A 15,842-nucleotide genomic window follows, 5' to 3' on the forward strand; every position below is an offset into this window, starting at 1 on the left:
TGTATTATTTCTATTATTTGTGTAACAGAAACCTATGCTGACCTTACATCCTGAAATAACCTGACATAAGGTAACTGAACAACCTAATCTAAGCTAACCAAACAACCAACCCTAACTAACCAAACAACTTAACCTAACTGAAAAACCTAACCTAAGCTAACCAAACAACCTACCCTAAGCTAACCAAACAACCTACTCTAACCTACCCAAACAACAACCTAACCTAAGCTAAATGAACCTAACCTTATCTAACTAACCCTAACCTTACCAAACTGAACCTAAACTTACCAGATTGAACCTATCCTTACCTAACCAAACAACCAAACCTTACGTAACCGAACTACCTAACCGTATCTAACTGAACAACCAAGCCTTACCCAACCGAACCTAACCTTACCTAATCAAACAACCTAACTTTGCCGAACTGGACAACCTAACCTTACTTAACTGAACAACCTAACTCTATCTATCTATCTATTGCCAGACGCCTCAATCCCGTTTTAGGTGGCCACAAACAAATCGCCTCCAAGTCGCCCTGTCCCCCGCCATTTCACTGCCCTGCTCCCAACTCACACCCCCCTCTCTCATATACCTCTCCACGCCATCTCTCCATCTCATCCTCGGCCTCCCCCTCCCTCTTCCCCCCTCCACCTCACTCACATACACTCTCTTCGTCAGTCTTTCACCCTCCATCCTCTCCACATGGCCAAACCACCTCAGTGTGTTCCTCATAACGCATCCTATCACATCCACATCTACACCACAACGCTCCTTTATATCCTCATTCGTCAGCCTGTCTCTCCATGTGACTCCACAGGCTCCTCTTAAATAACTCATTTCCACTGCTCTCACTCTTGACTTGTGTCCTTCCAAAAACGTCCAAGCTTAACTTCCGCACGATAGAGTTGGTATCACAATACTGTCATGTAGTAACTTTTTCACATGGAATTCCATGCTCACTTCCCTGTTTCTTATCACTGCTTTCAAAGAACCAGCAACTTTTCTTCCCTGCTGTACCCTTTCAAGCACTTCACCCTCCAAACCTCCATCCTTACTCATCACACTACCCAAGTACTTAAACGTACTCACATTTTCCAGTTCCTCACCATCCAACCTCGCTGTACATTCACTGATTTCACCTCTCTCAAAGACCATCACTTTACTCTTCCCTACATTCACCTTTAGATGCCGTTTCTTACACACTCTCTCAAACTCATCCACCAAGCCTTGCAGCTCCCCTTCGTCTTCACTCAACAACACAGTATCATCTGCAAACAACAGTACAGGGAGTTTCCAAACACTATCCTCTCTCACCAGGGCCACTCCAACATCCACTACCCTAACTTGTACCTCTTTTATTACCCCATCCATGTACAGATTGAACAACCATGGAGACATGACACATCCCTGTTTCAACCCAACTTTCAAAGAGAAAAATTCACTTAGTTCACCATCCACACGCACTGCAGCCTTCGCACCATCGTACATACTCTTCACAGCATTCAACAACTTCCCATCTACTCCATATATTCTTAACACTTTCCACAATCCTTGTCTATCCACCCTGTCATATGCTTTCTCCAAATCCATGAAAGCCGCATACAACTTCTTTCCCTTCTCTAGAAACTTTTCCACTAAAGATCTAAGAATGAATATCTGATCTACACAACCTCTTCCCTTCCTAAAGCCTCCCTGTTCTTCTCCAACTAATTCCTCTGTTCTTTCTCTAACTCTGTCAATAAGTATCCTACCATACACTTTTCCTATTATACTAAGAAGACAAATGCCCCTATGATTACCACACACTTCTTTTTCCCCTTTTCCTTTGTACAAGGGAATAATTATACCTGACTTCCAATCCTCCGGGACTCTACCTTCCTCCCAGGCCAATCTGCACATCTTCCAGAACCATTCTACTACTATCTCTCCCCCATGCTTCAGCATTTCACCACACACTTCATCAATTCCTTGGGCTTTCCCCAATTTAACATTCTTCATTGTTCTCTCCATCTGCTCACTTTTTCTCCCTTCTCCACTAGTAATCTACCACTTTTATCTTTCACTCCCCTGCTAACTTCACTTCCACCCTTTCTTACTCTTTTCACCTCTTTCCAGAACATTTTCTTACAGTCCCTCCGTTTTACACTCAAATTCCTTCCAAATTCCTCATCCACTCTCTTCTTACTCTCTCTTACTAATCTTTTCACCTCTCTCTTTCTTTCTACATATAACTCTCTCTTCCGCCTCTCAACTTCTTCCACGCCCCTATTTCTCATCCATTCATTATATGCTTTCTTCTTTTGTGCCACAGCCTGTTTCACCTCTTCAGTCCACCACGCTGTTCCTTGCACCCCCCTCCGTCTTCTCTTCTTCCACACACCACATCACATGCTGCACATATTTCTTCTGTAAATATCCTGCACACACCTTCCACGTCTCCCACCAGCTCCAATTCATATTTGCCCAATCGTTCCTCCACTTCTCTCTTATACTCTGCCTTTTTCTCATCCTCTTGTAACCTTTCCACTCTCCTTGCAACTACTCCTTCCTCTCGTCTTTCCCTTCTTCTATTCCTCCATCTTACCTGAATTCTAATTCTGGCCACCACCAAGTAGTGGTCAGAAAGTCCACGCCCCCAACCTCTATAACTCGCCTAACTAAATGACCTAACCTAACCTAACAACTAAACTACCACATAACAGCCTAATCGAACAATAACCTAACCTGAGCCAACTGAAGAACCACATAACAACCTACTTGGACGACAACCTAACCTAAGCCAACTGAATAACCACATATCAACCTAATCGAACGACAACCTATCCTAAGCCAACTGAATAACCACATATCAACCTAATCGAACGACAACCTATCCTAAGCCAACTGAACAACCACATAATAACCTAATCGGACGACAGCCTAATCTATGCCACCTGAACAACCACATAACAACCTAATCGAATGACAACCTAACCTAAGCCAACTGAACAACCTATTTTAACCTGACCTATCAAGCTAAATTTATCTTATCTAACCTTAAGTTAGGCCAGAGATTCGCAGACTATTCTCGCTCATCCCCATTTTTGTCAGAAAATCTCTAATGATCCATATATAAATCCCAAGGGGGGGATGGAATCGGTCCTGGTCGTTTTGGCCGTAAGTCATTCGGGCCGTAACGCCCAAACTGGCATATGGCCGAATCGCCTAACGGCCTAAACAACATACGGGATAAATTGTATACAGCCTGGATAACACATTTCAAGATAACATTGGTTAGGTTGGGTTAGGTTAGGTTAGGTTAGGTTTGACAGTATACATATCTGTATATTTATTACCATTTGTGGGAGAATATATACAGTACTTTTTCATACTGTGCTAATGTATTAATATTAAAATCATCTATAGCTATTAATATTAGACAGTATATGGTACGTAAAATGCAACATAGTGCCCCCTGGAACACCCAGCTACCCCCACAAGGAATACAGCATAGTGCCCCCATGACCTCCCGGACACCCCCACAAGGAGCCCACGGAGGAGCAGCAGCAGCGCGCCGGGACTTGGTGCGACAACGGCCTAAGTCAGCCCTGGCCGTGAGCCCCTATGACCCGGAGCCCGCCTGCCGTCACCATAGCAGGAATACTGCACTACTTTCTGGGCGAGCCTTCACCAACCAGCTAAGGGGTGGAGCTGCCTATCCAGCTCCTGCCAGCACCCCAAAGGAGACGGCCAATAGCCGCTCCCACCTTCGTCAGGAGACGGCTAGTAGCTGCTCTGAACGTGTCTTCCTCTTTGAGACGGCCTGTAGCCACTTGTCCCTTGCTAAGGAAGCGGCCAGTAGCCATCCTGAGGGTAATAAGGAGACGGCCGGTAGCCACTCCCGCCTTCACCAAGAGATGACCTGTGGTTGCTCTGAAGGTGTCCTTCCGGAGACGGCCGGCAGCCGCTCCCAATCCCTCCTGCAGGAGTCGGCCTGTAGCCGCTCCCACCTTCGTCAGACGGCCTGTAGCTGCTCCGAAGGCGTTTCCCCTGAGACGGCCAGTAGCCACTCGCCCGTCGCTAAGGAGACGGCCTGTATCTGCTCTAAGCGTAATGAGACGGCCGGTAGCTGCTCCCGCCTTCGTCAGACGACCTGTAGCCGCTCCGAAAGTGTTCCCCTTGAGACGGCTGGTAGCCGCTCCAAACCCCTCCTAAAGGAGTCAGCCTGTAGCCGCTCCCGCCTTCGCCAGACAGCTTGTAGCTGCTCCAAAGGTGTTCCCCCTGAGACGGCCAGTAGCTGCTTGCCCCTCGCTAAGGAGGCAGCCGGTAGTCACTCTGAGGGTAACAAGGAGACGGCCAATAGCCGCTCCTGCCTTCGCCAGACGCCAGTAGCCACTCCGAAGGTGTTCCCCTGAGTCAACCTGTAGCCGTTCTACACCGCTCCCGCAGGAGTCGGCCTGTAGCCACTCCAAAGGTGTCCCTGGGTTTGCTGGCAGACACTCACCCTCTCAGGCCACGGCCAGTAGCCAGGCCTTGGCGGCTTGTAGCCGCACCCCTAGGAAGCCACAGCCAGGAGCCGGGCCCTACGGCAGGAAGTGCCTGAGAGCCGCTCTGCCACCTAAGCTTGACGCCTGTTGCCCGACCCCCAGCGCAGAGGGCATAGAGGAGTATTGGAGAGGCCCTGTAGTCTCCCTGGCCTCTGCTCCCTATGACTGGCTCTGGAGGAGACCCACCTGACGGACCCTGACGCAGACCGGTGCCGCAGCCCCCTCCTGTCGACGCCACCCAGCCCTGGGGACCGCAGTCCTCGGGAACCCCAGACCCTCCCCAGAATGCCCGGGCGGGAACTCTCTACACCTCAATGGTGGAGGACCTCCCCCTCCGTCAGGAGCCTGAACGGCCGGTTCAGGCAGTTGTTCAGCCGCAGTCCTGAGGGCCGCACTCCTGTCCCCAGCCCTGAGAGTACAGGCCCCTTCGCCACCCATAGCCCTGGTCGAGAGCAGATGCCCCTGTGCATGATTCCGTGCCCCCTGAGCACGGAGACTCCTGGTGGTGCCCAGCCCCATCAGTAGCGGAGCTGTGTTGTCCCTCAGCCGCACCCTTGGCGCCAAATGAACCATAGTGACTGTGACTGTGTAATAATAGTGATCAAGCATTGATGAGGTGGAATAGTGAATTGACAGTGATAGACCAAAGTGTTAGAAAGAAGAATAGACACAGTGAAAGGCCATACAGTAATAAGATAAACACCAGGGCCGTGGAGTAAATGACGGTAATTGATCAAAAGTAACTTACAAGTAGAAAATAACAAAGTGAACACGCTACCATTAGACTCTACCTCATACTACCATAATCACAATTAGACCCCAGTGCCTTACACCTCCCCCCTTTTGTGAGAAATAGCTCTAGCCTCTCCACTCCCATAAAGGTCCTGGACTCTACTAATTTAGAACATTCCGCCTCAAGTATTGTTTTCACTGTATTCCCAAACAGTATCCTGCGAGATACTGCGAGAAGTAGTAACCTTATCTATGGTCCGTCTATTTTATAAAGAGCGTTTGGGCGTTGTCCCTCTTGGGGAGTCCCCGTCCCACAGTGTTGCCATACTTTGTACTGGGCAACTTAATTGGATTAGAAACAAGGTTCTAATGACAACTCTCCCCCCCCAGCATACCACTCTCTCTGTCTCTCTCTCTCTCTCTCTGCATATAGAAATTGCATTTTTTATAGATATATTTCTATAAAAAGTCTATATACATTTATGAATTTTTAGAATTCGAGGAAAAGTCTCCAGACTGACCGCCAGTCTGTCTTGTTGCGCTCTTATTCATTCCCTTTCTCCCTACTCTCTGTTTCTGTCTGTCTGTCTGTCTGTCTGTCTGTCTCTAACATTATTTTTTATTATGACTGTGATTTTCTCCTTAAAGTGTGATGTTTATTTGTGGTTTATAACAGCTTTTGAGGGATCAATTATAGGTCCTCTGTCTGCCTTCTCTTCTAAAAAATTTACGTTGTAAATAAGTTCTTTTTCTCTACTGCGGAGCACACGAGAGCGAGTAGCAGGAGTAAGAGCATCCATCTCAGGTGGCGGCCAGAGTGGAAATGACCTGGATAAACATGGTCACTCTACCCTTAAAAGCGTGGCAACGTTGGAAAGCAACGTTGCCAAGTGTTGTGGTACTTATAAAAAATAATTGTTATTAAAAGAAAAAAAAAGGGGCATTTATAACACGATATAGCCTTATTAAAGAATTAAATATATATATACTGTAAATAAACTTCATTTAGAAGTAGTAAATAGCTGACATGAGACAGAGAGGTGTACACACTTGGCAGCGAGGTGGCCTAGGAAATTCCCAAGAGGGACAACGCCTAAGCGCTCTTCATAAAATAGACGGACCATAGTTATAAGAGTTTATGATCACCCAGAATATCGTGTCTGTAACATCTGCTGATTCCCTTGTCTGAGTAATACACGTGTAAGGTTACTGCCTGGAGTTTTTGTGTCCTGCCTCTCTCCTATTTGTCTAAGCCTTGGTCTCGAAAGAGAACCCCACTACACGTTAGGTGCTTAAGGAACGGGAAGCTGAGCCTAGAACACCTAGCATTACAGTACGAGTTTTATATTTCGGCTTTACAATATATTAGACAGTAATCTCTATTGCTTTATATTAATTTTATTATCTCTCATGGAATAAAATATGGTAATTTTCTTATACACAGCTGTTGTAGCCTATGTTTTAATTAGTTCGACTGTAATTGCTTATGTTAGGTGGTATATATATATATATATATATATATATATATATATATATATATATATATACAGTATATATATACAGTATATATTATAATGCCGGGAATAGTCACCAAGGGCAGCACAACACCCCCGGGAGGAGCCCACGGAGGGGCAGACAGAGCGCGATCCGATCCCGGGAGACAGGGACATAAGTCAGTCCGGGCCACACGCCCCTATGACTCGGGACTCGCCCGCTGCCACCAGAGCAGGAAACGGAGACTACCTTGCGGGGGAGCTGACCCTCGACAGGATCGGGGTGGAGCTACTTCCTTCTCTCCAAGCAGAACCCCAGCGACAGCCAGCAGCCACACCCTTTGTGAGATGGCCAGTAGCCGCTCAGACCTTCAGGATACGGCTGGTAGCTGCTCGGAAGGCTTCCCAGAGATGGCCTGCAGCCGCTCTGTCCTGCAGGAGACGGCCAGTAGTTGCTCCCCCCTAAGAGCCACGACCTGTAGTCAGGCTCAGGTGACGAGCGGTAGCCGTGCCCCTAAAAGGCCACTGCCTGTAGCCAGGCCACACACCAAGAGAGGGCTGATAGCCACTCCCCTGTCAGGTGCTGCTATACCCCCCTACAGGAACCAGCAATGGCCGGTAGCCTCGCTAGGGAGAGAAGGGTACGTCCCCTCTCCTCCTGTAGTTGCCTCAGAGGACAAGACACAGGCGACGGCCAGTAGCCGCATCCTTTGGCAGGAGATGGCCTGCAGCCACTCCTCATTGGTACGTTGTCCTCCACATGGGGCTCAGGCGACGGCTGGTAGCCATGCCTATGATGAAGGGACGGCCGGTAGCTGCTCTCGTTTCGTTGCCCACGGGAACCCAACGGTGGTCAGCAGCCGCGCCGGGGAGGAACACCAAACCCCCTCGCCCCCTGTGACTCCACTATGAGAGGGTGTTCTGCCATCAGACCTGCCGACTGGCGGGGGTGTAGATGACCCTACTGTCCACCACCAGAGAGGCAACCTTCAGGAGGAAGGCCTCAGCCTTGAGGATTAGTGGAGAGGCCCTGTACTATCCCCAGAGTTAATTTCTGCGCAGCCGACTCCAGAGGGACCCTACCTGACAGACTCCTACGGAGGCTAACGCTGCAGCCCACCCCTGATGGTGTCCCTGACAGCAGGAGACTGCAGCCGATGGGCCCCTGAGGCTGCCCCCAGGACCCCCGGGCAAGACCTCTCCCCACCCCAATGCAGACGACACTCGTCCTCCGTCAGGCTCCTGAGTGAGTGCTTCAGGAAACTCTTTGGCCCCAGTCCCAAGGGCCGGACACCAGTTTCCAGCCCTGACAGTGTGGGGCCTTTCACCACACGCAGCCCTGGACGAAAAAGGATGCTCCTATGAGTGATCCCGTGACTACAGGACACGGAGGCCCCTGGCCGAGCTCAACCCCCTTCAGGAGCCAGGCTGTGAGCTCTCCCGTCGCCCTCCGCCAATGCCCAGTCTCGACAGTGAGTGACAGTGGAAGTGCAATGACAGTGAACAGTCACCTAGACATCGGGCAGTGTGTTATAATACTAGAGGGAAACTCAGCCCAAATTCTGTCAGTGCTACAGTACCGGAAGTATAGACCAACAATGAAACAGTGACAGGGCGAGCGAAGCCGAGCAGTGATTACAGGGACCTGAGTGAATGTGTATCTCAGCTCTAATAATATAATTCTTCCACAACATAAGACCTATAGCCAAGCTGCCTATTCCAACCACAGTGTAAATTTCCCTCAAGTGACAGTGACTGATTCCTCTGCCCAACACCTTAAGTGCTGTTCATTGTACTATTCACTTTTATCCTGAACTATTGTCTCAACAGTATCCTGTGAGATACTACTACTCCCTAGATTCCTGTTTGTGACATTTGCCTGTTCCACATTTAAAATTTACCAATATACGTGTAGGTTATTGTCCTGAGTTTTTGTGCCCTGTATCTCTCTTAGTTTCCTAAGATCCGGTCTAGAAAGGGAATCCAGCTGCAGACTAGGTGTTCATGGGACAGGAAGCTGACCCTTAAACACCTAGCATAACACTGGTGGACAGCGGTGGTTCTTGACCCAGGCATATGAGAGAGGCACTCAGGGAACCGGCAAAATGGCAACCAAACCTCTCGTATAATTATCTAAATTCGACCCGGAACAATATGACATCCACACGTATCTAGCAATTATTAAAACCATTACTAGATATCGGGTTTGAGGACAACAGACAGAAAATAGCAGTTACACTTCAACTACTGGGTAAAGTGGCAGCAAATATGCAAAAAAAACGTCCCGAGGCTCACATGGCAAAACTTCACAAAGCTCGTGATCCAAGCCATCACACCTTCACTAGGAAAAGTGGCACTATCCCAGTTGGATAGCCTGACATATGATGGCAACTTGGATGATACCTTGATCCAGACCAGGCACCTGGTTACCGCCGCCTACCTGGAGGCGGATGACGAAACTCAGGAGCAACACACCTTCAACACCCTCCTCAGAGACCTCCCCAGCATGGTTAAGGAGCATTTCATGATCCACGACCCGACGGGAGACCTAGACAGGGACATCCAACTCACACGACGCCTTCTGACCTCCCCCCCTACCCGTCAACAAATCAACATGGTGAATAAGTTCCCCACGAACAAACCTGCACCACCAGCCAAGCCACGTCAGCCTATGCCACATACCACCCCCACCCCGACACCCAGCTTGCCCAGGGATCACCCAACCCACAGACGCCCAGCCATAAGGAGAACCCTAACCTTATCCTGATAACTCCCTGGGAGTTCTCTGCGTGCAGCTCCAGGTGCCCACTCCACAACATCAGGGACCAACTGAAGGCTGCCAGGAGCAAGCCAACCACCCCAGGCCGACTTAAAGTCTCCCTGGAAAAAGGGAAGCCAGAAGACGGACCCGCACCGTGGAGGAAGCCGAACCCGGGGAGACGGAACAAGAGGAAGAAGATGGCGGTCCACAACAGTTGGATTTTTAGGATTGCCCCTGCACCTCCCCACGGTGGTGGGGGCCACTTCCCCCAGATATTGCCCCCCAGTCTACAAGAAGATGAGGCTGAACGGGGTGAAAGCCAAACTTCTGGTCAACACGGGAGCAGCCAGATTCTGCCTGTACAGTCATTTCTACTTCTGTCACAAGTCGACCTTTGGCCCGCTTTTCCCGATGTCAACTCATCTTGTGGATGCGGGGGATGGTCCCCTGCCTATCCTTGGGCCCTACGTGTTGACACCCACCAACGGGCATCGACGCAACATAAATTCTTCATATTCGACTCCATCTGCCGCAGTTATGATGGATACCTGGGACTGGACCTGCTACAGGAATTGAAAGCCACCATTGATTGTCATAACAGACAGCTCCAGTTCCGGAAGTCCCCTGACCCCCCTCCCCTCCAGAGCGGTGTGCACTTGCACGCCCCGACCCCAGAAAAACCCTCCCCCCTTCTCTCTCTTCCCCTCCTCTCCAACATTCCCCGCTACCACCTCCTCCACAGTAACGATACCCCCCCACCACGAAGCCTGGTTGACCCTGAACAGGCCCATGGTCTGTCCTGTTCTCCCCCCACCTACCACCTGGAACCCTCTCGGCCTGCCTTTTGCCCCTGACTTTTCTTCCCCCTCATGTCATGGCAGTCCGAATTGCAAACCTCGCCCCCTCCCCCCTAACACTACCTAAAGGGCTTGTAGTAGGAGACAGGGAAGAGGCCGAGCCTTGTCCCCCCTCCCCCCAGCTCCCCCTCCTCCTACCCCCCATCCCCGACCATCTCTCCTCCTACCAATCAGACATCCTCCGCTGCCTTCTCTTGGATTTCCAGGACCTGTTTGCAACAGGGCCCGCCGACATTGGACATACCACCTACCTCACTCATGAGATCCACATGATGGGTCCGCCGATCCGCCAGCCATCTTGGCGGAAAAATCCCAAGCAATGGTAGGAAGACCACCAGGTCCAGGAAATGATCAAGGCAGGAGTCGTTTCCCCTTCCACCAGCCCCTGGTCCTCCCCTGTCGTACTCGTGAAGAAAAAGGATGGCACCATGAGGTTCTGTGTTGATTATCGCCGGCTCAACGACATGACCGTCAAGGACGCCACCCCACTCCCCAGGATAGATGACTTCCTCGATTCCCTATACGGCACTTCTTGGTTCTCCACCTTTGATCTCCAGTCGGGGTAATGGCAGGTACCAGTGCGACCGGAAGACAGAGGCAAAACTGCTTTCTCTACCAGCAATGGAAAGCAGTATGAGTTTAATGTCTTACCCTTTGGCATCTGTAATGCCCCTGCCACCTTCTCACGGTTAATGGAGTCTGTCCTCTGCGGCCTCACCTGGGAGATCTGTCTGGTCTACTTAGATGACGTTATTGTGTTCAGCAGGACCTGGGCCAACCACCTCCAGCGCCTCCCAAAAGTCTTTTCATGCATCCAACAGGCCGGCCTCAAACTCCGGCCCTCCAAGTGCATCCTAGCCACCAGAACCGTCTCCCTGCTGGGGCATGTCTGAATCAGGGGATGGCATATCCCCTGATTCAGACAAGCTCCGTGCAATCACGGACATCCCCCTGTCACAAGACGTCCACATAGTCTGGGCCTTCCTCGGCTTAACCTCCTAGTATCAACGCTTTGTGGAGGGGTTCACCCACATTTCCAAGCCACTCCACGACCTTACCCGGAGGGGAGAATCCTTAATCTGGACGGACAAAAGATGAGACGCCTTCCAACAACTTAAGGACAAGCTCATCTCTGCCCCAGTCATGGCCTTCCCTGACTACTCCCTCCCATTCTGACTTTACATTGATGTCTCCCTGATAGCAATAGGTGCTGTGCTAGCCCAAGCCCAAGAGGGCCACAAACACATCATTGCCTGTGTCAGCCGTACCCTCAATCAGGTGGAAAAAACTATGCTGCCACAAAGAGGGAATGCCTGGGGATTGTCTGGGCATTAGAACACTTCCAGGAGTACCTGTCAGGGACCCAAGTTACCATCATTACCGACCACCAGTCCCTTCAATGGCTGTGGCAGTCTGACATGCACAACACCCAGCTCATCAGATGGTGTGAAACAATGGAGGAGTTTAACTACGGGCTCTCCTACCGCCCTGGCAAACTCCACACAAATGCAGATGCCCTCTCCCAGCTCCCCATGAACACTGTACAGCCCGAGCCTGATCTCCTCCAACAGTGGCAACACAAAGAACGACCCTCATGGATCCCCCAGCATCTCTTCCAAAAATTACATCGCCAGGGTGACCATCTGTTCACCCTGTCAGGGCATATCGTCCTCGCCTCTGACACCGTCCTCGATGCCCTCTGACACCTGCACACCCACAATGGGATCCACCTGGACGTGAAGAAACTCCTGCAGGTTTTCAGTGATGCATACTGGACCCCTTACTCATCCACCCTAGCCACAGACATTATTCAATCCTGCCGGGCGTGTGCTTTAGGGAAATATATCACCCGCACTGCCGGCCCGTCAGGCCACATCACTGCCCACAAGCCCTGGCAATTACTATCAATCGATATAGTGGGGCTCCTGCCACCAAAATCAGGCTGTCGGTACGTCATCACTTTTGTTGATACGTACTCTAAACTCATCGTCGCCTGCCCAGTGAAGGAACATCATGCCGTTGCAGTCGCTGACACATTAATCTATCATGTCTCTCCATATTTTGGCATCCCACAGGCTATCCACTCTGACAACGCCCCAGAGTTCACCAGTGAAATCTGGCAGGAGTTAGCTCAGATCTTCGGGTATCACATCTCCCACTCATCCCCCTACTGGCCACAGGGCAACGCGAATTGCAAACAAAGCCATCTTACCTTAATGAACCAGCTCCATACCCGAATAGAAGAAACAAAGAACTACGACTGGCCCGCATACATCAAGATCGTGCAATGGGGCAAAAACTCTTGCCCACGAGAGGATGGCATCTCACCTCACGAACTTGTGTTTGGGGAAGCGCCTCTCCTCCTACCAATGCGGCAACACCTACAACCCCCCGCCACCTCCTTCACCATCTCAAAAGGCGGCTTTCTCACCTACATAGTAACCTAGACCTCCGACCTGACACCACCTCCAACCTGTACAAGCTGGGCAACACTGTCATGATAGCACAGCTCCCTACACCCCTCAAGCTTGCACCTCGCTTCACAGGACCCTACACCATCACCAACGGCTCCAACCTCTATCAAGTGATGGTTGATTATCACAACATGCCCCGCACACTCAGGAATTGCCATGTGCGCCCATTCCGTGCCCCCGCTTCCCCCACTCCCACCCCACACCCCATGCCACCCGCCAAATCTGCCCCACCCCCCCTACCTCCTAAGACAGCTACATATCCCCCTCGCCTTCCCTCTCCGCCTCCCCCTCCCCATCCTCTTCCACCCCTCTCCCCATCACGCTGCATCACACCTCTCCTGAAGACTCGCCAATGCCACAAACTCCCGACCTTTCCCCTACCCGTTCCCCACCATCCCCCACACCCACCACCACATGTCCTGCCCACGCAGCAACCCCTCCTCCACCCGCCCAAACTTCACCCCACCCATCGCCCATCACCACCCCCAGCCCCGTTGCCACCCCTCCACCCCTACTCACTCCGCCAACCTCCCCATCCTCCATGCCCACCACCACATATCCCACCCATGCACCAACCTCTCCTCCAACCTCCCCATCCTCCATGCCCACCACCACATGTCCCGCCCATGCACCAACCTCTCTTCCACCTGCCCACATTTCACCCCTCCCACCGCCCATCACCACCCTCAGCCCCATCGCCATGTCTCAGGGTTTTTGTGAATTTAAAAATTAAATAAAGGTTATATGATTTGCTTGAAAATAAAGACAATGAATTGACTTGTGAAAAGCAATCAGTAAGTTTACTTTATGCCGGCTTACTTCGCTGATTCTCTAAGGACGAGAATTTATATACTTTCTCAACAGTACACAGCAGAGACTAATTACTCACACGTGCTGTTTGTGTACTGTTAGCCTCTGGAGAAAGTGACTCAACCCCTGACAATCAGTAACTAATGCTATTGATGATAAACAGGTTCTTGCCGGTGCATTAACTCCAGGCTGGCACAACGAATTTACGCTTAATACAAGAGGACTGGCCTAAGTACCAGTTATGAATAACAAAGCTTTTATGCAAACTAGAAGCGGCAAGTAAGACAAGCTTAATGTGGAGAAATAAAACACGAGTTTACATTACATTAAGCTCAAGAAAAAAGAACTGTAAATTTATTAATTACAGTGAAATAAATTTACGTTACATGAGTCTCAAATGAATTCAAAATAAGGAGAACACACTCATCCCTCACTCAAAAGCTAAACTCTTAAGCCTAGGAAAAATGAAAAGAAATACTGGTCAGAAAAGGGGGAGGCTAGGCGGGATGAACTGGGCATCGTTACGTAGGAAGGATGCTGCCACCACGCTGAACCTCTACGCTGTACCACACTGAGTGGAGATTTCAGGAACTCGCTGAAGAACGACCTGCTATCATGGCGCACAAAGTCTGACTGACTTCAAATTGTGAGAGAGAGGCGAGGGCTGGCCGCGCTTGCTAACAGCCAATGGAAATAATGTGAGCGATACATGCCCACAACAAATCACTCAGCAAAAGCGCCAATGTCACACGCAAGGACGATCACTTATGAAACAGTGAAAAATGTTCTAAAAACCGTCCCAATCAAATGAATGCGTGGGCGGTTGATTGAGTGATACTTATTGGGAATTTCAATAGAATTCACGGTTTTCACAGTGAACAAAAATGTCACGAACTTATAAACACGCTCGCGCCAGTTCGTGACACGCCACACCTCCACCCACACACACCCCACCAACCTCCCCACCATACTTGACTCCAACACACTGCCCACATGCACCCAACTCACCGCCCACACTAACCCTATAAACCACCACACGCTCTGGCCACCTTTCACACTCACCCGCACAATATGCCCCCACCCCTACACCACCCACCTCATCGCAAAACCACACTCCTTCTCCTGACACAAGCCGATCACACTCATACTACACCAAGCACAAATCCCGGCCACCACCACTCCCCAGAGACACCACGCCGCATTACCTTGTCATAAAACCCCATGCTCCCCAGCGATCTCCAGCATTCAGCACAGCTCTCTACAGGAGACAAGACCTACGAACATGAGAATCCAACAAGCCAAATGGGCACCGCCCTTCGAACACAAACATCATGTCCGTGGCCCCCTCTACTTCCTGCGACTCTTCTGCACCACCACCAACCCATCCACCCTCTTCATCACCTGCGACACCCAAATGGATGAAAACCCGGCCACCACAGCATGGAATGCCCTCCTCCAACATCTCCAACCCATGCATCACACCGAGAATGCCAAAGTCTATCACCTCCAGTCACGGGGACGTGACTTTTTCCCCAACGACGGTAGTAAAATGCCAGGAATAGTCACTGAGGGCAGCACAACACCCCCGAGAGGAGTCCACAGAGGGGCAGACAGAGTGCGACCCGACCCCGTGTGACAGGGACATAAGTCCGCCCGGGCCATGCGCCCCTATGACCCAGAACTCGCCCGCCACCACCATATCAGGAAACAGAGACTACTTTGCGGGTGAGCTGACCCTCGACAGGATTGGAGTGGAGCTACTTCCTTAACTTCAAGCACCACCCCAGCGACAGCCAGCAGCTGCGCCCTTTGTGAGATGGCCAGTAGCCGCTCAGACCTTCAGGAGATGGCCGGTAGCTGCTCGGAAGGCTTCCCAGAGATGGCCTACAGCCACTCTGCCCTGCAGGAGACGGCCAGTAGCTGCACCCCCCTAAGCGCCATGGCCTGTAGCCGGGCTCAGATGATGGCCGGTAGCCGCGCCCTTAAAAGGCCATGGCCCGTAGCCGGGCAACATGGCAGGAGACAACCGGTAGCCACTCCCCCATCAGGTGCTGCTATATCCCCCTACAGGAACCAGTGATGACCGGTAGCCATGCTAGGGAGAGAAGGGTACATCCCCTCTCCTCCTGTAGTTGCCTCAGAGGACAAGACACAGGTGATGGCCGGTAGCTGTGCCTGTCGCCAGGAGA

At 50.9% G+C, this 15,842-nt stretch overlaps 1 protein-coding gene across 1 annotated transcript; it reads left to right on the top strand.

Annotated features, from left to right (window-relative positions):
- Window positions 1–10,797: 10,797 nt before the first annotated feature.
- LOC145393316 (uncharacterized) lies at window positions 10,798–12,072 on the top strand. Its single transcript, XM_080267424.1, has 3 exons — window positions 10,798–10,931; window positions 11,136–11,256; window positions 11,632–12,072. Exons 1-3 carry the CDS (start codon window positions 10,798–10,800, stop codon window positions 12,070–12,072), a joined length of 696 nt encoding a protein of 231 aa, XP_080123550.1.
- The last annotated feature ends 3,770 nt before the right edge of the window (window positions 12,073–15,842 follow it).

The sequence above is a fragment of the Coenobita brevimanus genome, chromosome 24 (assembly GCF_032717465.1).
Source record: "Coenobita brevimanus isolate Jiangsu-jjx chromosome 24, ASM3271746v2, whole genome shotgun sequence".
In the NCBI taxonomy this organism is placed as follows: domain Eukaryota; kingdom Metazoa; phylum Arthropoda; class Malacostraca; order Decapoda; family Coenobitidae; genus Coenobita; species Coenobita brevimanus.

Bases quoted from the DNA above. Each gene is read 5' to 3' on its own strand.
- LOC145393316 (XM_080267424.1), top strand. From the start codon at position 10,798: ATGAGGTTCTGTGTTGATTATCGCCGGCTCAACGACATGACCGTCAAG. The intron at 10,932-11,135 runs GTAATGGCAGGT...TGTGTTCAGCAG, and splicing joins ACCTTTGATCTCCAGTCGGG to GACCTGGGCCAACCACCTCC. The intron at 11,257-11,631 runs GTCTGAATCAGG...TGCCTGTGTCAG, and splicing joins CCGTCTCCCTGCTGGGGCAT to CCGTACCCTCAATCAGGTGG.